The sequence below is a fragment of the Telmatherina bonti genome (genome assembly GCF_933228915.1).
Source record: "Telmatherina bonti genome assembly, chromosome: 18".
In the NCBI taxonomy this organism is placed as follows: domain Eukaryota; kingdom Metazoa; phylum Chordata; class Actinopteri; order Atheriniformes; family Telmatherinidae; genus Telmatherina; species Telmatherina bonti.
In genome coordinates, this window is record NC_136616.1 from 11,210,882 (window position 1) to 11,237,001 (window position 26,120).

At 42.7% G+C, this 26,120-nt stretch overlaps 1 protein-coding gene across 1 annotated transcript; it reads right to left on the reverse strand.

Annotated features, from left to right (window-relative positions):
* On the reverse strand, positions 1 to 25,708 carry irs4b (insulin receptor substrate 4b). The gene is made up of 2 exons (XM_079257611.1): positions 21,304 to 25,708; positions 1 to 108 (listed from the first exon to the last, which is right to left on the reverse strand). The coding sequence occupies exons 1-2, from the start codon at positions 25,376 to 25,378 to the stop codon at positions 104 to 106; spliced, it is 4,080 nt and encodes a 1,359-aa protein (XP_079113737.1). The 5' UTR covers positions 25,379 to 25,708; the 3' UTR covers positions 1 to 103.
* Positions 25,709 to 26,120: the final 412 nt, after the last annotated feature.

Consider the following 26,120-nt stretch of genomic DNA (forward strand, 5'->3'; position numbering starts at 1 on the left):
GTCAGAGGTCACTGCTGGGGGAGGGCAAAGGTCCCAAGAAGAGTCAAGTGCCCCAAGAAGAGATATGAGGATGAGGAGGCGGCACACGCTGGATCTCTGCAGCTCAGTCTGAGGGAGGAATCAGAGACAGAAAGACGTTAGGAGTCTGTCATTAAAGGCTTCCGTACAGTAAGATCATTAACGTTACAGTAAACTGGACCAGACCAGACCGGACTGGACCAAACCGGACTGGACCAAACCGGACAAGATAAGATAAGAATAAAATCAAATGACAAAATAATATAATAAAACACAATACCAAAAACATCAAATTAAGTCTTCAAATTTAACTTTTAAAGTAAAAATCAAGTTGTCATAACTTGAAATACTGAACAAAAATCAAACACATGAAAACCAACATAAAATATGATCATTATTGTTTCTAAGGGTGGAAAATCAAATAAAAATTTTGGATTTTTTTGTTTCACAATTTTAAAATCGATTTTTTGTTTAAAAAAAAAACATTTAAAAAAAAAAAACAAAAAAACAAATATCCATTAATTTTTTTTGGTCATTTTTATTGTTTTATTGATCTTTTTATTTGTCTTCTTGGGCATTATAGCAGCAGAATGACAGTCTGGCTACTGTGTTGTTTTTTTCTGATTGAAATAAAGAAAATGACGAAGAATGTTTTGGAGTGGACTTTTTTTTTTTTCGTTTAGTCTACAAAAATATGCAATATCAAAGAATCGTGAAGATTGTATTTTAAATCGAATCGGCACCCAATAAATCGGAAGCGAATGGAATTGGGACAAAAGCATACCGTCACAGCCCTAATTGTAAATTTTCTTTTAGTAATACCTATCTTTGCGTATTTCTTTTTATTATCCTGGAAGCTAGCACACATGATGCTGACTGAAAACAGAAAACTTCTCAACCTGGGTGTAAATTGTCCTTTCAACTTTATAAAAAGATATTTTCTGAAAATCCAAAGACAGTAGCTGCGTTTCCATTACTTTTTTTTTTCACCTCATGAGAATGTAAAAACTTTTTAGCAATATTTGAGACCTTTTTTCACAATGTAGGTGTTTCCATTCGTTTTTTTTTTTTTTTTTTGGGCGATATTTAGTTTTTGCAAAATTCTAGGTGTAAAACGCACCAAGTGCTGTTTTTTACTGCTGTCAGAGCATCTGCAACAAGGAGAATCTCATCAGTACTTTTAATGGGAGCAAAGTTCAAAACTGTGCCACACAGGAGCAAATTTCCACCATTTAAACCAGATTAAACCTGTAAATGTTCCCTGTGGTTGAAACATATGCAACCTTCAGTCACATATTCCTATATTTCAGTATTTAAAAAGAAATGTCAGTAGAAACGTGTCTTTTTGCTTTTCTACCCCTACCAGTGCCGGAAAGGAAGGTTTCAGAGCAGAAGAAATTCCCCGCTTTCATGCTTCACAATCAGCTGCATTTACACTTTGATTTAGGAATTTACCAGCGAGCTTAACAGCGGGTCGTGTGGTGTCCTACTCGTATGCCAGATTATTCTTCAGCTTTAATACGTCCCTGCTTTCTCAGTCACATCTCAGACAGCGCTCTCTCGTCTCATCATGATCTCCTAACCTGCTCACATATCAGTCGTTGCTATAAAAACTTTATTCACTGCTTAATTTGTAGATGGAGCTGCATCAGTGTAATGAGTCTATGCTCTACTCTGTCCTCCGTCTCCTCTACTTCATCTCTCTCCATCCAAAGAGTGCCATTAAAATCAAGCTTGTCTTGGGGTGAGGTGAAGCTTGGAAATGAGGATCAAACTGGAAAGTTTTGTGTTATTCAGTGAGTTTCTGAATGGCTTTGTGATCCTCCTTTGCAAGCTGAATCCATACTCACATGACTCAACAGGTTTGATCTGGTGATCATCTGCATGAATATTATGGTGGATTCACTGAACTTTCAGCACAGTTTTGTCACCATCCTGCACTATACCTGGGATTGCTTTGTGTGTTTCTTGCAGTCTTTTGCCATGTATGTAGCCACCAAAGCTTGGTGTTTTAAGAAAGGTGCTCCATCTCTTTTGTTAATTTAAGCAGAGGAGAGGATGTTGCCGTTCAACTATTATTTACCGTATTTTCACGACCATAAGATGCACTGTATTAAAAGGTGCAGTCTCAGTTATGGGTGCCATTTCTGTATTTAACACGTACATATAGCACCACAGATTTTAGGGAGCTGGCATGGTAAAATATACCAGTACGCTAGCATAAAACATGGTTCCTTTGTGTTTTAAACAAGGCATGTTGTTTTTTGATCAATCCTCATTGACAAATCCATCAGAGTGCTCATCTTCTGTATCCGAAATGAACAGCTGCACTAGTTCTCCATCAAACACGCCGGGTTCCCGCTTGTCATTGTCAGAGTCAGTCTTGTTGCCGTGCGGCTCCTCATAAATGATGGTGGCTTTTGTGAAAGCTTGAAGAACGGTGCAAGTAGACATGTTAGCCAAGCATCTGCAATCCATTCACAAATTGTGGCGTAACTCGCCTGGCGCTGCCTCCCAGTCTTAGTAAAACTGTGTTCGCCATCCGTCATCCATCGTTTCCACGCCGTTCACAACTTCACTTTGAATGCCTGTGTATACCGATGTCCAGCGGCTGGAGTTCCTTCGTCAAGCCTGAATCGGCTTGAGTCGGTCTTCCAATTCGGGCCACCTCGCCTTGTTTCTGTGGAAACTCAGCTTTGTGTTCTTGACTTGGCAAAGCTCGTTTTCCTGCTTCCTCCACTTGTGAACCACGGATTCATCGATCTTGAATTCTCTCACTGCTGCTCGATTCCCGTGTTTGTCCGAGAAGCTGAGTTGCAGTTTAAACTGTGCTTCGTAAGCGTGTCTCTTCGCAGGAGCCATTTTAATAAGGGGTCATTGGCCAAACCGATGTTTTGCATAATTCACATACCGGCACTATATACCTACTGAGGACATGTCTTTAGCGTCTTCTTTCACGCCCACACTTCCCCCCTTCAACGTTCATATGCTGCCTTCTATTACGTCCACCTTTTATCTATATCAGCAGCGTGTCGGAAACGCCCTCAGTCAGTCAAGCGGAGCGCTCATCAAAGTCCCACAACAACATTTACAGATTTTGAAACTCGGTACACACATAAGGTGCTCTGTCTATTTTGGAGAAAATAAAAGACGTTTGTGCGCCTTATGGTCGCGAAAATACGGTAGTTCTGAAGTATTTGGCGACATAGATGGAAAAAAAATTACTCAAACTCTCACTAATCAGTAATTACTAATGCTAGTACTGAGTACTAACCCAGTAATATGAGGTAACGATGGCAAATGCTGATACATGATTTACTTGAAAAAAGCTGCTCGGCAATGATAATTACTAGCTGCTGTCATAATAACGACATGCATACATTAAACTGCTCTGACCGGTCACACTCACATTTCCATAGTGGGAAATGTTGATTCACCCCCGATCCTTTGTGTTAACCATAGTCTGTCTTTAACCTTGAATCTGACTACAGCCCAACTTTAAGCTTATAAAACAAAGACAGAAGCCTGAAAATGTACTTATCACAGTATGTTTGTGCTCTCTCAGGTTTTGGTCTCCACCATGACTGAACATCGCAAAGACAGAAGACTGGAATGTGTCTGAAGCAGCTGGGGAAAAATCTATTTGTTAAATAAGTGAGGATAACAACGAACTTTGGATTTTGCTCACTGCCAACAAACACACACGTTAAAAAACAAACTGTTTCTTGCTCTGCTATCAAGGCCAGGCCCAGACTGTCAGGTCGGCTGCTGTGGTGCAGCCCGGCTACCCTGAATGACCTGAGCCATGGCTGCTCTCCAGTTGGGTTATTCCACTCAGAGTGAGGCTTTGTCTGACACAACAATGCGAGCACAACTCCACAATGCAGATGCTTTAACAGGGGGCACTGCTGGAATGCTGCTCCTCTGTTTGTTAGCCATGAGGATAGACGGAGAGATGAATGTGTGGACTGATAGAGACAGAAGTACACACTACAGAGAAGAGGAGTCACAGTACACAAACTCAGCAAGGACTAAAAACAGTTTTGGTGAACAGAAAAGGGAAAAAGCACATCAACCTCTTAACACGACTACAGACAAATACCAACAAGTCGATTCTGAGGCAGGAGAAACTTAGGAGGAAAAAATAAAACAGATAACATGCTGGAGATTTAATGGGTTGGGATAGACAAAAACAGAGAAAACGCTTCACTTTTTGTTATAAACAAGGTTTTAAACAACAAAGCTGAGATTTTCACCTGCTTTCACCCCCCCTGTGATGCCCCCTTTCTTTGGGAAGTAACAACGCATTCACATCAGGATAGTCCGCTAGACTCGGTCCGATTGGGAACTCGGTTCAGTTGTAGGGGAGTGTATCCACGCGGACGGACATTGTGTTCACGTTACACTTTGGTCAAACGATCCAAACCGTTTATTTATCCCCATTCCCACCAAAGGAGAAGCTGCGCTGGTTCACTTGAAACAGACTTGTGTCTAAGCAGGACCGAGTCCGCTTCTTTGGTTCGAATCAGAATTCATTTGCCGTATGTGAGTTTCCCCAAATGAAGCAGACTTTCGGAGCAAATGGACTTGGATTCAAATCAGAAAGGCTTATGTGAATGTGACCTAAGTTTGGTCCACAAAAGTCCAAAATGATCCAAAGTATCCATTTCTGACACCCTAATACCAGACGCTCCAGGACACCCTGGCCCTTCCTGGTCAGACCTCCCTTTACTTTTGAAAATACACATCAGACTTAATTAGCAGACTTGGTGCAGAGCTTGAAGTGAAACTCTGCACATGTTTACTCCTTGATTTTGAGTCAGGCGTGTTGCAGCAGGGCAACTCCTAACACTTGCAGGATTGCGGCCCTAGATCACCGGAGTTGTCACCCGTTGTAGAAATTCTTACTGTCAAAAATACGCTTCATTAAATTGGTTAGTATTAAAGTCAAGAAGACATTTTCATTTTAAACATTACCATCTCAACAATTCACCCCATTTCAGAATATTTTAAATCTCATTTAGGTCCCCAATAACGAGACCTGGCATGGCATGCACACAGTACATTGTGTCTGGTCTGATATGCATTTTTCACTGCACATAGATGGTTTTCATCATGTTGTTATGTAAATCCCATGCAAAGGAAAAGGTTTAGTGTGGAAACACGGTTGTGTCAACAGGGCCTGAGGCTTCTATTCATATATTTGACAAAAGAAGATCGAATAATATTATCTGGTGTGAAGAGTTTCCATTTGAGCTGTAACATTTAGAAGGTCAGATTTGGGTGGAATCTACACGAAAGTATGCTTTGTATCAGCAATTCAGGCTGCTGCAGGAATGAATTGTGATATGTTTTCTTGGCACACTTAGGGCTCTGTACAACCAACAGACCTGGTTTACACACCACAGTACCGCTGGGCAATTAATAAAAAATTGAAAAAGACTTTCAGAAACATAATTTATGTAATCTCGCTAAAGTCAACAATTACATTTTTTAACATTTAAATTTCTGGTAAATAGAAAAAAAAATATGCATTAAATGATCATCTATAAATAAACTGCCTGTTTCCTTTCACTAATGACTAATATCTGCTCTTTTATAATGAAAATATTTCCAACAACAAATTTCAATAAACTATGAAGGCTAAAAATAAAACTAAAGATATAGCTATTTAATCGTAACCAAGGTAACCTGTTCAATTAATCATAGTACTGCTTTGAGGTCACATTAACCAGTCCTACATCACAGCCTATGTATTGTTTCTGACCATGTCCATCCCAGTATGACCAGTGTACCACCTTCTCATGGCTAAGATAATGCACCATGTCACAAAGTTCAAATCATCTCCAACTGCTGTCTTCAGCATGCTCTGTTGTTTTTTCCTCATTGAAATGAAGAAAAATGACTAGCAACAAAAGCTTTATACATTTTATTTTGTTTTTAGTCTACAAAATTAGCTATATATTGAAGAATAATGAGAATCGCAATTTAAATCGAATTGTCACCCAAAAAAATATGGAATTGAATTGGGGTGAAAGCATATTGTCACAGCCCTAAAACATACACCCATTCATATAACTCAGTGCTGACACTGCTGGTTTTCTAAATTTAAGAGAAAAGTCCTTCAGATCTGTGCAGTTTCAAATTCTCTCTGAGTTTTTTTTCCCAATGTTTTTGTGGCCTTAACTAAGAAGGCTGTCTGCACGAATGTTGAGCCACATCTAGGCAGTCTGCAGCCATTATGGCTTATGGAGCGGGTGGTCCTGGTTGTCCATTCAGAGCAGAGTCGGACAAATGGTTTTAGGGGTGGAGGTGCCAAATTGTTTAAAATTTTAAAAACTAACCTTACATTACAATAAGCAAGTAAATGTAGACATTGACAATGTGCACATTTTGATTTCAGCCTTGACAAACAAAACATGGCCACATGACCTCCATGCTTTGTGCCTGGTTAAGAATATAGTTAATGTCAAAGTCTGTCACTGGTTTTCTTAACATTTTCAATCAAACAAAAACAATATATATTTACATCGCATTCAACAAGTGTTGGCAAAACTCTGCTTAATTATGGTCATGACAATAAAACAAACTTGGATTTCAACATGGGTGTGTGCAAGAGAAGCAGAGAGGCTGGGAGAAAGTCTGAGGTCTCTCTGTTTCTCTGCAATCCCAGACGTGGACTTTGATCAAAACAAGACTCCCAGGACATGGGCCAGACTGACCTGACACGAACTCGCTTGAGTTCATACACTCACAAACCCAGATGGGCTCGCTGCAAAATCAGGTTATGAAAACAGCGTTTGCTACACACCTGCATGAGCCAACAGCTTGTTGTGCAGTTGCAACACATGCAGGTGGTTCGGCCCCACCACCCGCCTCTATCGGTCTTCGTCCCTGTGCCCTCCCTGACCCCCAGACAGTCTGTCTTTCAGTCTCTCTGTCCCAAAGCACCATTCATCCAGCTGGAACAACAGATGAAAGGCATCATGGGAATAAACGGCCAGTGTGACATGTTGATCTGACATGGACATGTGCGAGAACTAAGGCAACTGCCTTTTAAGAGTGGTTTGATTATTATCAGATGGACGAGTCAACAGAAAAATCATCCAAAAAGTGATAAAGTTGTAGCTTTAATCGAATTCTAAGGAAAAAAATGATTATAAAGAACCTCAATACAAAAAAACTGTGTGTGCACAACTTACTAAATAATGACACATGTTTGCAAGCTGCAATATGAAAGTGACCTGTAGGGGGCAGTGAATGGACCGATTACACCAACTCCAAGATCACTGAGTGGATAAAAGTAAAAATGCGTTTTGAAGACCAGATACGACTAGGGCTGTCACTAGTAGCTGAAAATACAATTAACTACAGTATATATGGTCACATTTAATCATAATTATTGATTATTGTGGTCATTTTTGAGGAAAGACTCACCCTGCGCACACAGGGTAAAAAGGAACATCAATGTGTTGCTGCTTGTGCTGCTTTGTTTTTATTCCAGGAGATTTGCTAAAGAGACCATATACTGTATATAAAAAGATGGACGGAGCCTCTGTGACGTCACCCGTAGGTTTCTGAAGAGCTGAATTGAAGCTCAGAGGGCGGTTCCTACCATCGCCATTTTGGCAAGGGCATGAGTGTCGTCTTGCCCGGAAAATACAAGTATGGGCAAAGAGGTTGAACTGAGAGGGGGGCCGTGAGCGTCATGGTGGATGATTGACATCGAGTGAACTCTGAGCTTTCTGTAGCTAAGAGCTAACCGAGCTAACCCGGAGATAACAGGAGCTAACCAGCTAATGGAGATAAGCGGGCTAAAGCTAAGTCACGTTGTTAACCGGCTAAAAACCGTGTTTGTTCTACGTTCTTCTTACTTGAAGCAGGAGATCGGGTACCTGTCAATCAAAAGGACACGCCCTTAAATATTTCGCAATTATATTACTTTTAAACAGGGAAGTTGTACCAGGCTGTAAACAAGTTTATTTCTGCTGTTAAGTTGGTCTTTTTAACATAGGAGTCTATGGGAATTCTCTCTGTTTTGGAGCCCCTAGTGGATGAGAGGAGAACTGCAGTTTTATGCAGTTCCATATAGGCTTCCATTTTAACCGCTGGAGGTTGCCGCATGAAAGAGGCGTACCTCTGCAGGACGGCGTGGCAAAAGAAGAGTCAATCTGTCGAAAAACTTTTTTTTTTTTTTTTTACAAAAGTTCACAAACTTTTGCCGCAAAAAGCCATTGTCAAGGCACTCGCACTCCCATCAAATGAACCATCAAAATCATTAGTAAATTAGCTTAATATAGTTAAAACTGTGTCAGTACTAATATCCATTCTTCTGCTATAGTGTGAAGCATTTCAAACCAGGAATCTCTGCAAACTTCTTCAAACTACATTACTATTACCTGGTCAAGCCCAGGGCCAGATATACCCCACCGTATTTTCTTTCTTTTGTTTTTTAGTGCTTAAACTCTCCTTTGCTGCTTTATCTTGTTAGACTGTTTAATATTATTCTTTAAAAAAAAAAAAAAAAAAAAAAAAGACAAATAGATAAAATTAAAGGAACTGTTGAAATACCTTAAATTTCCTCCCTGGGGATAAATAAATAAAGTAAGAAAGAAAGAAAAGTAAGTAAGTATCTATCTATCTATCTATCTATCTATCTATCTATCTGTCGTTGTTTCCCCATTGATACTTTCACAAATTTGCCCAGTGCCAAAACTCCCAAGTTTTATTAAACTCTTCCCAGTTTGGGAACCAGTGCTCTAATTATTTCAACAGGGCCTACAAGATTGTCAGTTTATTTTGTTATAACAGTTAGTAGTTACTTTATCACGCTGGTTTTAATGATGTTAGCTATATGGATGACAGAAAATCTTAAATAAATATCCTTCACCAGATTCCCAACGTGTCATGTTAAAAGCCTTGAACACGCGTTTACACACACATTGGGACTTGATCTCATAAAGCTATCCAACGTCGCATTCCAGTGAGTATAGAGGTTCTCTAATAAATTTCACTTTATCATTACCGTGTGTCAGACTGAGGGCCAAGCTGGCGCCAACTCTCAAAAAGTCAAAAGTTTAAATCCCTGCCAAACCCAATGGTCCCCAGCAAGCTGTCTGGTCCTCCTCAGTGGAGGCCGCTCGTGCTAAAAGCACTGCTAACGCATCAGTCCTGGAAACGGACATGCTCTTCCAACAGCGAAAGCTATTCCAAGGTGATTTATTTACTAAATGGACACAAAAAGGCAGCAGAAAAATTTCAGGATTTGGAAGGTGGGGTGTCTAAGAGCCACAAATACATTTCCCCTGACAGTCAGAATGGGGGCTTAAAACTAAAATTGCCTGATGGTTAATAATTCTAACATCTGTGTGCTAACATATCTGGCTATTTAGGAGGCAGAGGAGTCTGCAACACACACTCTGTGAAAAAGTGAGTGTGAGTGTGTGTGTGTGTGGAGGGGGGGGGGGGGGTGTCCTGTTACGAGCAGTTCATGCCTCTGAGCAGCCCATAAATTCATGTCAGTCTGGAAATAGATCTGTAAATATAGAAAGCCTGGCCGTAGAGGTGGGAATGACAGAGGAAAAGGGCAGCCTCGTACCATCTTCTCGTACATCTTACTACTCTACCCGCTTCCTGTGTGATAACCCTGCATCGCACCCCACCAAACCCTTCACCACCTCATCGCCACTTGCCAGAGACATGATGGGAGGGGGCAGAAGAGAGGGCGGGGAGTGGGATGGAAAGGGCAGGTTCTCATCGCTGACATCTAAAAAGCACCTCTCTGCATGATGTTCTACACATCTTTCTCATGACCTGATTTTAACCTTTTAGCTTGTGATTTGGGGAGATTTGCAATAATGAAATATTACAGTGGCATCTGTCAGCTTGCAAACTCTCCTAAACAAAGTCTCCTACACTATTATTCCTCTGACTGACCTGATACCAATCCATTCCCAGCTCACGTCATCTTAAAGTTACCGGAAATAAAATCCGAATTTGATTAAACTATAAGGAACAGTACTGAAATGCTTAACGCCACAAACTGATGAACAAGGTGCTTCAAGCAGGTATTAGTTTCAGGATGTACCTGCTGATGCAATATTTTTATATTCATTCCCAAGCACATTTGTCAATCAGGTAAACTATGCATAAGTCACATTAAAGTAGAGAAAAGGTCAGAAAAACCTGGCATTTTAAAAGCGTTTTTTTTTTAATTTATTTTTTTTTTTACACTCTATATCTTCTGTAAACCAGCACAAGCAGTTTTATCCCCAACTACTTTATCTGGATGTTCCTCTCTGGGATTTTGATGTTGTTTACATGCATGTCTAAAGTAATTTGTCCCATGTTTGCACCATGATGAAATGATGGCATGTGTGGACTAAAGTGGCACGGGCTGATGTAACATGAGTGTGTGAGAGAAATAAAATGTCAGGGCTGCTGAATCGAAGTGCTGCGCGAAGGTCAACAGTAGTAGATTTCCCCATTTTAAATCAGCAAATGCTAATGTACACGAGCTTGCCCTTATACCTGTGAGTATTAACTGTCTGAGCAACTACACTTTTATTTTTTAACAAATATTTATTTTATTTATTTAAAAAAATAAAAAATACTATCATTTTATATTCTAATATTTTAATTTGTTTTATATTTATTGCACAGAGCAGCCAGTTTATGAGGTTCAGTGTGTATTTTCCTTATTAACATCATATCACATGGCAGCACCTCTATCTGTAGTCATGTGAACATGGTCAAGATGACTTGTTGAAGTTGAAACTGAGCATCAGAATGAGGAGATTCACGTGACTTTCAGAAACTGCTGATCTGGTACAGGGCTATTCAACTTGGTCCAACAAAGGCAGCATTCCTGTGGATTTTCAACGTATCCCTGCTTCGACACACCTGACTCAAATTAAAGGGATTTAACAGCCGATGAAGTTCTGCACAATGACTCGAGCCATCACTCCCACACTGATGAACAAACGTCTCACAGGGGGAATCTATAAGAAAACACTGTTCCATGCACCAAACTGCAGAGAGGGAATTAATCACTACATAACCATTTCAAGGATAAATGCTTATGCAAAGCAAACATGACCAAAAATAAATAATTTTCATTACCTGCCAAAGTGTTTAGACCATTAACAACCAAATTACCCACTCCTTTTCCTTTATGTAACACACCCATTCATTTCCAGCCTAAAGGTTCATTCAGATCAGGATAGTCCTCTAGACTCGGTCCGATTGGGGACTCGACTCAGTTGTAGGGGGGTGTATCCATTCAAACCATTGCATTCAAACCTTTACAATAATATAACCCCATTCCCACCAAAGGTGGCGCTGCACTAGCATTTAGCAAAGGACAGGACAAGACCCACGTGAAGAAAAAAAAACTCTGGCGAGTTAAATATGGAGACGAAACTATCATTGTTTTAGGTTTTTTATGTTGTCTTATGCAAGTATACTGCAGCGATACACTGCAACAGACGCAGTATGAACAACAGACGAGGCAGAGGACTCTTAATGCAATTGCTATGTATTTACCCACAATGCAACAGTACGCCAAATGCAGGATGGGACTTTTTTTTTGTAATCCACTTCTTGTACTTATTCTGCTTGAAACGAGCAGAGACCTGCATTTGTTGGCGGACAGAGTCCAATTCTTTTGCTGGAATCAGAATTCACATTTCCCCAAACGAAGCGGACTTTCCGATCAAACGGACTCGGATTCGATACAAAAAGGCGGACATGATTGTGTCTTAAGTGTGAAGGCGATGGTCTACCTTTGTAGGCATTCTTATGCCTCGTCATCTCGCTGCAATAACTTCCTGAAATCAAGCCGAAGTGACAGAAACCCAGTTTATTTCATGTTCCCAGTAACATTTCACAGAGAGACATGAAATGCTCCTGCCAGCTGGATGGAAACAGAGCCTGCGCCTCCTCCCCTCCTCCTCCTGCCTCCTTGTCTCCTCCGGGTCAAGGATCCAGGTGTGCCTGTATCTGTTAAACACCGCAGCTGAAAGGAAGTGCATTCCTGAGTGATGATGATGCGTTTCCTCTCAGCCTCGCTGTGTGCCTTGACACGCCGTTGCTGTAAATTACAACGCCACATCAAAGGCTGCCTTCCATGACTCAATGGATCCACACACACATAAACACACCTACCTAGATGCAAAGCACGTACTGTAAACAAGGCAACACACACTAGATTATTCATTCTCTGTAAGCATGTGTATGTGTGAGCCTTGTTTCTTACTGCTACCTTGAACTAAACGAACCTGCTGCCAGGTTTGTACTACAAACAAAAGTACAAACAGAAAGGAGGATAAAGACAAATGACAGGATTTCTTTAAGCTCTTTGAGCCGATGTCTCGTGTTACCTGGAAGATTCAGCAGTGACTTTCTAAGCAAATCGGTCAAACTCTTGTTCAGACACACGAAAACACAGATGGAGCAACCATTCTGGAAGAAAGTAAAGCAAATCTGGAAAACTGTATCACTAAATGCTCACCTGAGACTTACTGCGTTTACATGGAGCCAAATATACCGACTGCAATCAGTTTAAAGGCTCAATCGGAATGAAAATTATTCATGTATGCACCTCATTCTGAATGAAAAATGCCAAACTGAAAGGTTTAATTCGGTTTCAGACGGGTACAATGTTCCTTTTCCCGAAACAACTGTGGTAAAATGCAAACACTGAATCAGAAAGTTGTCAGGTTGCGTTCTTACAGCGATGCTCTGACCAGACGTAAACGCGCAACAAGTGACATTTCCTTACTTGGGAATAGGGCCGGACGATATGACAATATACATCCTTTGGACAATAGAAAATGTCTATTGTTTCATATGAGGCTCCAACGATTATGACACGATAAGGTGCTTTACTGCAGTATTTTACATTAAGATACGCTTTACAGCATGCATGACGCAATACAACAACAAACATGGAAGACCGTAGCAGTCGTGATGCGGTTTGGATACAAAAAGGCTGACGTGCAGCCAAAAACAGACTAGCTCACAGTCCCAACAACGGACTCCAATACAACTAATTCATTTTATCACCTGCACAAGATTTAGGATAAAGAAAACAAAGTCAACGAGCAAAAGCGGCAAAAGCGGCAAAAGTGGCGTCAAATGGCGGCGAAAGCTCAGAATAAACTAGATGCAAACGCTGTAACAGGCTTTTACCTGAGAAACGTCCGCCATACTTTCTGCAGATGGAAGGAGATCACTGCTGCAGTTGCCAAGCACATCCGACACAAAATTACACAAACAACTTTATACCGTTATGTATATCGCTATGGGAATATTAAATAAGCTATATCGGTATATGAGATTTTGGTCATATCGCCCAGCCTATTAGGGAAGATGGTGCGGCATTTTTTTTTTTCCCTAAACTCCATCTCTACGCCTTATTCTCTTCGCTGTTTGCAGTAGAAGCGGATCACGCTGCTGCTTGAAACCACACGGTGACCATCAGTTTGAATAAATCCTGTGACGTAAACATATTTCTGCGCATGTCAAACTGGACCACTCTGTTTAATTGTTAGCGCAAGTACACACACCAGATAGGAATAGATTAGTTCCCATGGAAACAGCTGCCATGAAATCTTAAATCAGGATGATTTTAAACTGACTGGGGTGAAAGGCTGAATGTAAACGTTCATTCATTCATTTATTTTCTAAACCGCTTAATCAAATTCAGGGTTGCTTGGAAGCTGGAGCCTATCCCAGCTGGCTTTGGGTAAAAGGCAGAATGTAAACGTGCTATTGATTATTGTCTGAGCCTTCAGCTTTTATGTCTAACGGCACTGAGATATATAAATATACTAAAGCATCATGGAGATAAAACAAAGGAACTGGCTCATATCAGCTGTTTTAGTCATTCAATACACTGCTCTGTCAACAAAAAGTCACCACCAAAAAGAAAAAAGAAAGTCACACGAGTACAGGTGGTCCTCGGGTTACACTGTTCCCGACTTACATATTTCAGACTTTACAACGCTCATTAAATAAATGTAAATAAAAAAGAATAAAGCAAGTTTTGAAGTTACAAGGTTCCATATGAGCTCTTACGACACGTGATGGAGAGGCGGAGACGATGTATCAGTGCGTGTACGTTCACTGAAATGTCTCATTTAATTGCCTTTACCATTTTCCCATGAATATGATGTATAATCCGTGTATTAAGATAGCTATTTTAGTTATTAAGGGGGTATTTAAGGATGAAAATCTTACTTATGTGGAATTTTGGGTTATGTCGCAGTGTCGAAATGGAACTCATCCATAAACCGAGGACTGCTTGTTTTGTGTTGGACTACTTTTAGCTTTGATTACAACAGCATTTGCTGCATCCTTGTTTTAAAATGCATCTGCTATCATTTATTTCCATACAGTGTTTAATTAATTTTCAACATAAGTTCTTGCATCTATGATGGGAGACTGTGACTACTGAGCAAAGCCTCCTACAGCACAACCCAAAGACCTTCAATGGGGTTCAGGTCAGAACTCTGTGGTGGTTAATCCATGTGTGGAAATCATGTCTCGTCCTCATTGAACCACTCTGTCACAATTTAAGATGAATTAAGAATGGCACCTTGGAATAATAATAAAATATATATATATATATATTTAAATCCATTGATGGAGTAACCTAGGGCTACTCTATTTTGACAAAAATTATAATCACGATTATTTTGACTAAAATTGAGATTTCGATTATTTAACCAATTCTCCAGTATTTTTAAACAACGCTGCGCATCGTGGTGTTCTAGACTCCGTGTCGCGCATTATAACCGTCTAATGCACGGTTCCGAGTTGTTTAATCCGCTTATACCGCTTATATAGGAACTATTTCATGTTGGCCTCGATGTACGTTTTATGCCACACAACCGCTGTCAGGCTGCAGCGCGTTTCTCTCATTCACCTGTTAAAAGACGGCTGATCTGAACCAGCTGGTTAACGCGTTGCTATGGTAACACCCTGTAATGGAGTGATATTACAGTGTTTTACTCACCGAACTACGTGTGCGCTTATACGAAAATATTGCAGCCAGTTGTCGCTGACGATGGTATAAACTATGTTTAGGTGAACTTCCACAACCTACTGCAGTTATTCTACATTGACCTGCAGCCGGAGCCGACTGAGACTGGCCGCCTGGGAGTGCTTTAGGACGGGAGAGGCTCCCGCTGCTCCTTCCTTACAGTAACTGCAGAACAAGATGTGCCTTCAAGTCAGTCGCCAAAACACCAGAAAAGTCTCCAATAACTCCAGTAAAAGTTGCTAGATTTGTCGCTAGTTGCTTTCACAAAAAAGTTGCCAGATTTAGTGAGATCAGTGTCTGAATGAAAGCAAAGCGGCTGTGGGAGGAGTTTACAGCACAGCGCTGTGATGCCAGAGACGCTAGATTAGCAACTGAAGACAGCAGGTGAGGAAACTGCAAAGAGAAAAATAATCCCACCCTTTTATTTTTATGATCGCTGAAAACCCAGATCGTAACTGAGATTATAATCCGATTAATCGCCCAGCCCTAAAATAACCTTATCGTTCAGGTAGTCAGCAGACTTCAGTCTTTGAGTAAAAAACTGCAGCAACCAGATCATAGTCTGCCCCCACAGATTTGTACAGTAGGCACAGCATTTTTTCCTTAAATGTGTTGCTAGCCATAATGTCCGCTAGCCAGACGCTGGGCTACACTCCTTTGTTATTTACGTGAGAAGGATGTTACTCGTCCGTGTGGGAGCATTCGTTACTCCTTCATTCTGAAGGTTCTTTTCCAAATAATGTACTTTAACACCCCCACCACCTCTGCTTTCTAATCATCTTTGTAAATGTATTTCGCCCTGAAAATAGAATATAAACAGCATCGACAGCGGCCCTAAGAAACTAAACTATTTGGGAAAGTGTGACGTTTAACCCAACTGCACAAAGTGAAAACAAACAGGACTCATCTAATCAGTTTTTACATGGAAAAATATGCTTTTGTTGGTGTTATCCATCTACTACATGCTGCTTTATGTGTCAAGTCGATCTACGGATCAAAGACCGAACTCACAACTTGAAAACCAATCAGTCTCTTACTTTTGTATTGTATATTAGAAGAGGGCAGCCTGCTGAATTGGGAGTTAATTTTAGCTAACAATGTAGGTATGAGGGAGGAAAGACAATAAAAATAAACTGAAATAATAAAAAATAAACAAAATAGTTCCTAAAGAACTCTGACATGCAAGTCTGAACATTAGTAAGGTAGCGTAAAAGATGAACTCAATAGCTCGAAAAGATAACATGAACACACATTATGAGATGAGTATATATCTCTACAACTGCACGGTTGATGTAAATGTGTTTGGAGTCACAGAGTGAAGACGTTCTCACAAGAATTTAATGGACAAAGTCCAAACAACCACTGCTAGCCAGTTCTTTTTACATCTTCTGGAGAGGCTTTGGGAGGTGAAATCTTCTGCCCCCGAACCACAGCTCAATCCCAAACCAAACCAAAGAGAAAAACTGTGACCTGAATACCTGGTGGCATGAAAATGGATGTCCTTTTGAAAAATGCAGCTACAGCTTGAAACCTCTATAAAACCATCGTACAATATATAAACATTATTTCTGCAAAGGCCAACTCTGACAAAGTGAAGCAGAACAAAGTAGCTTTAGCACAGACAGTTCAGGTGACGGGGCTCAAAATACCACGAGCAAGTTTATGCACGTACAATTTGGAGTGGTGCATGTCATTTTACACTGCACATGCACCTTTCCAAGTATGGAAAAACCCGGGTCAAATGATTAATCTTTGTCCTTATGTGACTTGACTATCAATAACAGAACAGCAGAAGTATAAGAACAAGTGGCATCAGCCACCAGTTTAAGAACCTGCTTTTATTATCTACAATCTACGTTGTTCAGCAAACCACCAAAGCTGGTCTATGAACAAGATGAACACTTCAGCATATTATGCTTGACAGCCGGTAACTTAAAGTGTTGCTAACTTTGTTATTTTGTTGCTATACTGAATGAGTATCAAGTTTTCTGGCTTGTATTCAGGCTAAAATGTCTAGTCTTGTTACTGATCACGTCCCCTGATCTACTTTTTGGGCGTTCCGATCAGATACGATATTGGAAATTTTAATATCTGCCGAAACCGATATCTGCCGATACCAAATCTGTTTATGTGAACATTATTGTGCCTATGGTTATTATTGCAGTTATAACTGTGTAAGATTTCATTAGGTTGTAATAAATGACCCATCCTTTCTGAAGTTACCTCACCAATACAAATATAATAGCATTACAGACCTAACAAATTCAACGAGTTTTATTTGGATTTGGCACATTTTACCTAAATACAACTATAAATGTATGGTTTTGAAACAAAGATCTTGCTTTTAGTGTAACAAAAAATGTCACATTTGACATTTAAGGCATTTATTTCTTTTAAAACATGTCTGAAGCATGTCATCAAACACATCTGCGCTGGCTTGACTAGTGTGGTATCAGTACACTTTTATTAATACCAAGTACGAGTACACATGCTTGGTATTGAGCATCCCTACACTTTATCGCTTACTACTTCTACATCATATTGCAAATTTTAACAGAAAATGTCTCACTGCAGACTAAATTCATATCTATACAAGTTTGAATACACAATCTTTACTTTTCTCCTAAAAGATCACTTCTTCCCTCAGATAATCTGAGATTATAATCCATCTTTTTGTCTCTTCCAGCAGGGAAGCACCTGATGGATGAAGTTTAGAAAATTGGCAGCTTCACAACTTTGAAAATGATCCGACTTACATTAATAACTAGTAATTCCCAAAACTTTCATTCTTCTTCATGAGAAATTTTATCTTACATTGAGAATTACAGGAAATATTTTGAACAGCTTCTGTATAAAGACAGTACTGCTGTTAAAAAGCAGTTCATCTGTTCACAAGTGCTTTTAAACCAGAAGTTACTGGACCGCTTTTCATGAAGTGGTACTTTTAATATGAGAGTTTGTAATATGCAGGTATTAATCATCAGTAATAATCATTCGTGAATTTTTTGTGTAACAACATGATCAATCCTGATTAAAGATTTGGGATTGGTGTCCAGCACTGATTAAAAACCAAACTGAAAACAAAGCTAAAGCACTATCATATATCCATTTTAGTCTTGATTACTCAATATAGGATTAGATTTAGGGTTTCATAAAGTTTTGTTGTGCATCTACATTATTTTCTGGAGCAAACAACTTCTGTTTACCACCTGCGCTTTTGCATTAAAATTTATGTCGATCCCCGAACGCTAAAAAGGCCATTTGGTGCAGTTTGGTACCTTTCACTCTCAATTAAGAAGAGCTCACATTTTACAAGCTTAATGGTTTCCTTGAAATGTTCATTTTGTCATTGAGATTACACATCAGACCTAAAAGTTTCAGTAACTTTAAATGTTTTAATAGTTCATTTTAACTTGGATAAAAAGGTTCGGCTACTGTGTGAGCAAACATAAACTAATTCTTAATATTAATGACTGATGAAGTCAAAATATGAAAATATCTTGGAATCTCCAAAAAATACACAGTAGTTTAACAAGATCAGGGTTACCCCAAACTTTTCAGCCCTTCTACTCAAGCATGATTGAAGGTGATAAAACACTGAACAAAGCAGCCACGTTAAAAGACAACAGCAGCAAGCCAACAGAAAACAACCATAAGAGTTTTATTCTCATTTTCATCCCGCAGTCCAATGATATTGCTATTTTTATTGTTTTTTAGCTCAACAAAATTCTTCAAGACAATAATATGACTTTCTGCACATGACTTTAATTTTGAGAAAGGACTACAGATAAAAAGAAAAAAAAAAAAGAAGCAGAAAATCAGATGACAGGAAAATTATAATAAAGGCTTCAAAAGCAAAATACACCAAATTAGAAGATATTTGACTCGAGGAACAATGTCAGACTGAACCCAAAACTTATTTTAACTCTGCGAAAGAAGAAATATGAAGATCGTAATCTTATTATGCCCAATAAATATGAAGATTCTGTATCTTCTCCAGAATTAGATAGGGAAAAAAAAAAGACATCCATACAAGTCATCATGAACGTTTTGCCACCGGGAATCAGCGGACGTTAACACTGATGATCCTTGACAGACACACACACACACACCTGCAGACGGAGGTGTTATCATTGTGAAGCTGCTGGCTAAGCTAAGTTAGAAGTTCTATTGAATCGGCATCATTGGTGAGCTGGGGTCAAGGTCATCCTGTGACTGCCTGACCTGAACTGTGTGCGACACAAATTCAGGCAGCTACTACTGCGAAGTAGGTGTGTTTGAAGGGGATCCGAAGGATTTCCGAGTAACTCATATTCATTGCACACACACACACACACACACACACACACACACACACACACACACACACACACACACACACACACACACAAGGCTGAATGACTGCAAGGTTACTATGGTAAAAGTGTTGCATGTGTTTTGCCCTCATGCTAAACTGCCTTTGCTGTTTTTAATATAAACAAACATGTTTCCAGTACGCAGAAATGTGTCTCTTACAGCAGACAAAAGAGTTTAAAACACACAAACGCCCACACACTAGTACACTCGGCGTACATGCTGACACACACAAAACAGCAGCATGTGCTCAGACAGGCACAGAGACACCGCCGCCAGCGAGGCTTTTTTGGGGGAGATTCAGTGTGCAGCTGACCTGAGATAAACCTCTGTTCATTCAGAAAGCACGTCGTCTACCAGACTGCTTGGCACACGACGCGTACGGATCTCAAGATGAACGGCGTCGTGCTGCCACTTCCTGCACCAGCACTGTTAGAGACCAGACTTCTCTTTCTGGAGGCAGATGCCTTGAAACGGCAACAGCTGGCTACTTGTGGTGCCTCAGAGAAACTTAGTCATGATCACAGACTTGTTTTAAGACATAAAGCCGGAAACTGGTATTGTAGGACTAATAATACAACAATACTCTGGCCTTTTTGGCTACATCTGATGTTCCTTTCTGTTAAAAAAATGCACATTGCAGCCAATTTAACCCCAGCAAACATACAGACATTACTTTTCCAGGACAACCCCAGTTGTCGGTGTGTGAGGCCACAGTTATGTAAAAGGGTTATATCAATAGAGGCCAACAGATCAACAGTGACAACGTCTTTTCTTATCTACATTCATTCTCTTAATCTTGGCTTTCAGAAAAAATAAAGATGTCAGTGAAACAAACATAAAACAGGAACAATTCGCATCTTTACAGCTTGTTTTTGTCCAGATGTTTTCTTGATATCTGCAGTTATTTATGCCAAACTTCATTCATTCACTTACGATTCTCGTGAAACCAACTCGGCTTTTTTGGAGCCAGTCTGAAAACATCCTAAAAAACATCCTTCCGACTTCATTCCAGCCGTACAAAACCGTTCCTTTTGTTTCTTTTTTCCTGCCATATAATTTTCTTGTCACTTGTTGATGTTTGCCTGCTTCTGATTGGATAACAGCCTGAATATAAGCGATATGACTTCGGTTGTGATGATGCACTTTTGTCCCGATTCAATTTTGATCAGATTTTTTGGGTGCTGGTTCGATTTAAATTGCGATTCTCACAATTTTTTGCTAATTTTTGTAGATTAAAAACTAAATAAATGTATAAAACTTTTTTTTTTTTTTGCTCTTCATTTTTCATGATTTCAATTAGGAAAAAACAACACAATAAGCCAGACCATCAATCTGCTGATATAATGCCCAAGAACAAAAGTAAAAAGATCAATAAAAACAATAAAAATGACCAAAATATTATAATGATTATTTTTATTTATCTGAAAAAAATCTAATTCTTTTAACAAAAAAATCAATTTTAAAATTATGAAGCAGAAAAATCCAGATTTTTTATTTTTCCACCCCTATTCTTGTCACTTGTTGATCTTTACCTGCTTCTGATTGGATAACAGCCTGAATATAAGCGATATGATTGGTCTGAAGTTTGACAGGGAAGTAGATTTATCATCATTTTTATGTGTGAAATCAAATTCTCTTATGAACACAGTAGTGATAGCAGTCTTTCGTGTTCCAAAAATACAATAATCGTGTTATTATGGATCACTCCTTTAGTCGCTCTAAATAAACATTTAATTTTGCAGCTGGACTGTAAACCTGGACGGGATAAAGGCACCAGCAATCTAGTGGACTTTTAAGGATTAAGGGAAATAAAATGCTTCCTTCCTCTGTGAAGGTGAAAGCTGAACATGACAAAAAGCAGGCATGAAAAAGTTCAGACTCACCCTTACTTGTCGTGACTCCGTCTGATTTGGTGAAGTCTATACTGGCGTACGCTCCGTTTTCTGGAAGAGGCACCATTCCCACCGTCCCAGCTGTGCTGCCGTTGCTACTGGCCGTCGTCACCACGGCTCCCACGTTACCTCCATCCTCCCGCAGCTCCAATGCGATGTAGTTGAGACCGTTTTGGTAGCCGATGGACATGTTCCTGCACATTCTGCCGGCCCCTGAAGAGGTGGAGGCTGAGGAAGCCGGGGTCCCGGAGCCCATTTCTGCAGGTCTTTGCTGGGCTTGGCGAGCCGACGCGTCTTCTACGCCCTCCACAGACATCCACACATTGTCGAAAGATGCTGAGCTGGCCCATCTGGAAGCCTGTCCCTCCGTTTGGTACGATCCATTGGAAGAGTTAGCCAGAGAAGGGTGGGTGGCTGAGGAGGAAGAGCCGAGCCCTCCTCCTCCTCCGGAGAGGGTTGAATTGGAGGAGAATGTCTCTGAGCTGTGTCTCCTTCGGCCCTGGGGGTCGGCTCGCACCACTTTGGGCTCCAGCTGGTGTGTCGGCGCTCTGTCCGGGCTCAGCGGAGGAAGAGGAGTAGAAATGGATGAGGAAGAAGTTGTGGGAGGGGGGCCGTAATGCCCCTCAATCACACAGAGATGCTGCAGCATGGCTGTCGGGCTGCTTTGGGACCGCTCCCCTCTGCTGAGGTTAAACGTCATGTCCGTGTAGTCGTCTCCGACTGATCTCCAGTGACCCCCCGCCTGGACTCCGGGGGACGCCAGCACTCCGGGGTTGCTAGCCAGGGGCCGGATGTAGCTGGGGGGATTCCAGGGTGCGACAAGGCTGGGCCGAGGTGATTGGTTCTTACTCAGGCATCCATCTGTATCTTGATGGTCTGCCCCCACCTCCACACTCATGTAGTCCTGGGGAGACGAGCAGCGGTGGACACCGGACCCCACGGATGGTGCCTCATCGTGGGCAGAGAGCGGATCGGCGGGGGGCTGATGTTGGTGTGGGAAGTGATCTCCAAACTCGATGTTGATATACTCCCCAGGACTGGACGGCCCCTCAGACGGGGTCTCGGTGGGCGGGACCGACGTCGAGGAGGGCACGCCAACCCGCAGCGGTCCATGGAAACTCCTCCTGCCTAAAGGAAGGCGGTTCGGCCTCACAACGCGTCTGTCTGCCATGGCAGCAGTCGTATGGTGAGCTCCGTACGGTGGAGGTGGATGAGATGGAGTGATACCCCCCCCTTCTCTCTTTTCCGGTATGGACATCGAAGCTGTTGCGACTGATGAATGAACTGGTTTGGCAGGAGAACTCATCGGAACGTACTCTCCATCTTCTTTCTCATCACGCTCTCTGGATGGAGCCTTGTAGGAGCGAGGGAGGGAGAAATAAGGGCTGTAAGACTTGAGCGTCCCTTCAGGTGTGCATGGGGTGTAATGGCAGCTGCTGCCTTCATTTAGGAGTCTGCGACTGCCACCACCTCCACCGCCGCCGCTGTAGGACATGTCCATATATTCTCCATTTTCAGGTCTTTCCAATATGCTGTCATTCCGACAGACGCCGCTGTGAGGGCTGGGGGAGGCTTGAACTGGGGACGGGGAGCTGCCGCTGCAACTCGGGAGCATCATCATGTAGCCATGGGAGTCTGTAGTGGACTGGGACTGTTGGTGGTGGGCCGAGCGGGCGGCTAAAGCTGGGCTGTGGAACTGAGGAGAGTGGGAGATGAGGTGGGGGTAAGAGCTGGGTTGCATAGGCATGTAGTCGGGCGGAGTGTCCCGTGGCGACGCGGCCACGCCACACATCATGGGCATGTAGCCGCTGTCTTCCTTGGCAGAAGAAGAAGAGGAGGAAAGGGGAGGTCGCTCAGCTCCTGCTTCCGTCCGCGAGAGCGTGGAGGGACGACTTTGCTGGCTGTGCTCGGAGCAGGAGCTGTAGTCGGAGCGGAGCGAGGACGTGGAGGACGACGGGCCGCCTCGGAGGAGCCCGCTGCCGAATGGCAACACCACGTCCGACCCTTCTTCCAAGGAGAAGTTGGTCTGAGTCATCTTCTGATAAACCGCCACCCCAGATCCTCCCGTCGCACCGCCAGTAGGTCTGGAGAAAGAGTGCGTCCTCCTCCTCAGCGACGATGAAGAAAAGCGTTCATCCTCTGCTGTTGATGTACTCTCATCCCGCGGTGTGTCGCCGCCGCTGTTGCTTCCAGAGCCCACGCTTGTACCGAACACTTCCCGGTTCCAACCCATGGCCATGTAATCGTTCAGACAGTTCTCCTCTCTGATTGGCGGGGTGTTGCCCAGAGAGTCTGGCGTGTTGCTCCGCACTCTGAAGTACCTGAAATCACCCGGGCTAGAGCCATACTCGTCTGACGAGTTAAAGCCCCCGTCAGATGGAGAGCCACATATGGATGCGCTGGATGGGCGGGTGAGCGTGTCCGAGACCGATCCGTGGCCGCTGCTTGAGGAGACGCTTACCGGGCTGGTGGTGGAGGGGAAGTGGGAGACGGGAAGTGAGGCGGAGCGAGTGTGATAGGTGGATGACGATCCAGGGACAGCTCTGACGTAGCGTCCGCTGCCAGTGCTGGTGCCGGCATTTCCTGTAACTACGGCGCTCCCGTTACTGCCACTGACCCCCTCATGGCGCCCGTGATGAGCACGTGCCGAGTTGAGGTGCACCAAACTTCCCGTGGTGGAGCGGAACGGCCGGTTCATCGTCCCCTCGCCTTCACTGGATGTACGGAAACGGTAGCCGCTTGCTCCGGAGCTTTTGCTAGACGGTGGTGTCCCGGCCACAGACTCCGTCCTCGACCGCCGTTGCAGCCCTGTCTGACTTGGTGGCAGGTTGCCCAGGTGGCGCCGCGTTGTGATAAACGACATGGGATTGGAGCCCGAAGACTGGCTTTTGCTGCGTGGCCGAAACTCTGCAAAAGCTTTCAGGGCCTTCATCGTCTCCAGGATGGTCTCGTGCATGTTCTGGGCTACGACTGAATCATCCACTTGCATCCATATCTCCCCTGGCCCAATAGAGGAGGAGCGACCCACTTCAATGAAGAAGAAGCTTTCCGAATGTCCGCAACGTCTGATATTCATGAGCTGAAGGTTAACGCATGGGGTCTCGGAGTTCAACTTCACCAGGTGAATGGTTTTAGTGGAGAGGCATAGACGGTAAACACCGGTGAGGTTTTTAGTTTGACCCAGTCCTTTAGGTTTTACATTTACTTGCCACACCTCTTTAAACACAGTACCAGGAGTGACTGTACCGTACCCATCATCTAAATCATCTGAATCCAAGTGTCCTCTTTTACCCTCGCTCATCAGCTCACTTACAGCCACATACCAGTCCTCCTGCTCCTGCTCATTTTCAGCCACAATAGCAAAGTATTCGTCCTTGGTGTAAAGGGCAATGAGGTGTTTGTTTTTAGAGTCCGCCCTCTTGTTTACTGTGAAGCACTGGTAGAGGTAAATCACCCTTTTCGGGGGGGAAGCGGCGACCGCTCCGCCGCTTGCGGCGGCCGCGGCAGCGGTGCGCAGGCTGCTCCTGAACTTCTTCTCGCTGTCGTAGTACTCCAGGCGGCTCGGCCCCAGGTGGCTGGCAGCTCGAAGCACGAAAAACCTCTTATGTCCATGTTTTTGCTTTCTTAAATAGCCACATTTTCTAATATCTTCAGCAACGTCCGAGGTGTTTGCGACGCTCACAGCCGCGTATACATGGCCGCTGACGGTGGAAGGAGCGGGGGGGTCCTCGGCGGCTTTCCTGCCCGGGGACTCGGCGATGTTTTCCTCGGAAAGATGCTGCTGTGGAGCCAGCTGGTAGTGATGGTGCTGCTGTTGATCCTTTGGTGTGTGATGATGATGGCTGAGGTTGTGATGGAGGTGGTTAGAGGGAGGCAAATGTTGGTGGAAACGAGAGCCGCCGCCTCCTCCTCCTCCGCCGCCGCCGCCGCCGCCGATGTTAATTAACGGGGAAGGGGGTTCCCCGACCGAGCCGTCTCCATTTGCGTTGGCGGCCGCCGGTTTCTGCTGAGTCTCCACCATCAACATCGCAGCCTTACCCTCCTGGTAATTCGTGAAATTCGCCATCAGAAAAACACAATCAAAGGTCACTTTACTAGCGAGCTGATCCAGGTGGACCCAGACTCCATTCTTGTTTCGGGAGTCGAGCTCCGGAGTCCGGCTAGGCCAGCTAACGTTGACTCGCACGTCTCAGACCTGCAGTCCTCACAGACCGGCTTTTTACTCCGTCTCTAAAAACCCCTTTAGCGGCGAGGCTGGTATTCCAGTGCAGGCATTTTTTTTTTTTTTTTTTTTTTTTTGTCACGAAATGAATCCTACCGTAAACAACATGACCACGTTCAGCCGTGTTTCTGTGACCAGGAGGCTCCAGCTAGCTCCGTTAGCAACCCGCTCCCTTCTACTACTTTACACATCTACAGGCCACGGCACAAACAACACATGACCCCTGCGTCACTGAGCAGGTAGGCGGAACAAGAAGTAAAAAGTCACGACGTGATTGGTGGTTGGCTTTGACTGGCGTTCTTTGACACTCGTCTGGACCAATTGTTACGAGAGATTAGCGCTTTGCGTCAATGGCTCTGGCCAATCGTGTCCCAGTGAGTTTCCTGAAGTTTACAAATAAGCGGTGACTTTGTAGATTTATACGAAGCCTGTTGTTAGGTGATCCAGCAACCGTTTAACATAGAAAACTGATCTCAGACCTGCAGACGTCAACTTCATTATTTTTACATTATTTTCTTTGTTTTTTCACTTCACAAATGAAATGAAATTAAACATACTTTATTAATCCCCAAAGGGAATTTCAGTA

What these genes read in the sequence shown, in the direction of transcription:
- irs4b (XM_079257611.1), bottom strand. Translation starts at nt 25,378, where the DNA reads ATGGCGAATTTCACGAATTACCAGGAGGGTAAGGCTGCGATGTTGATG.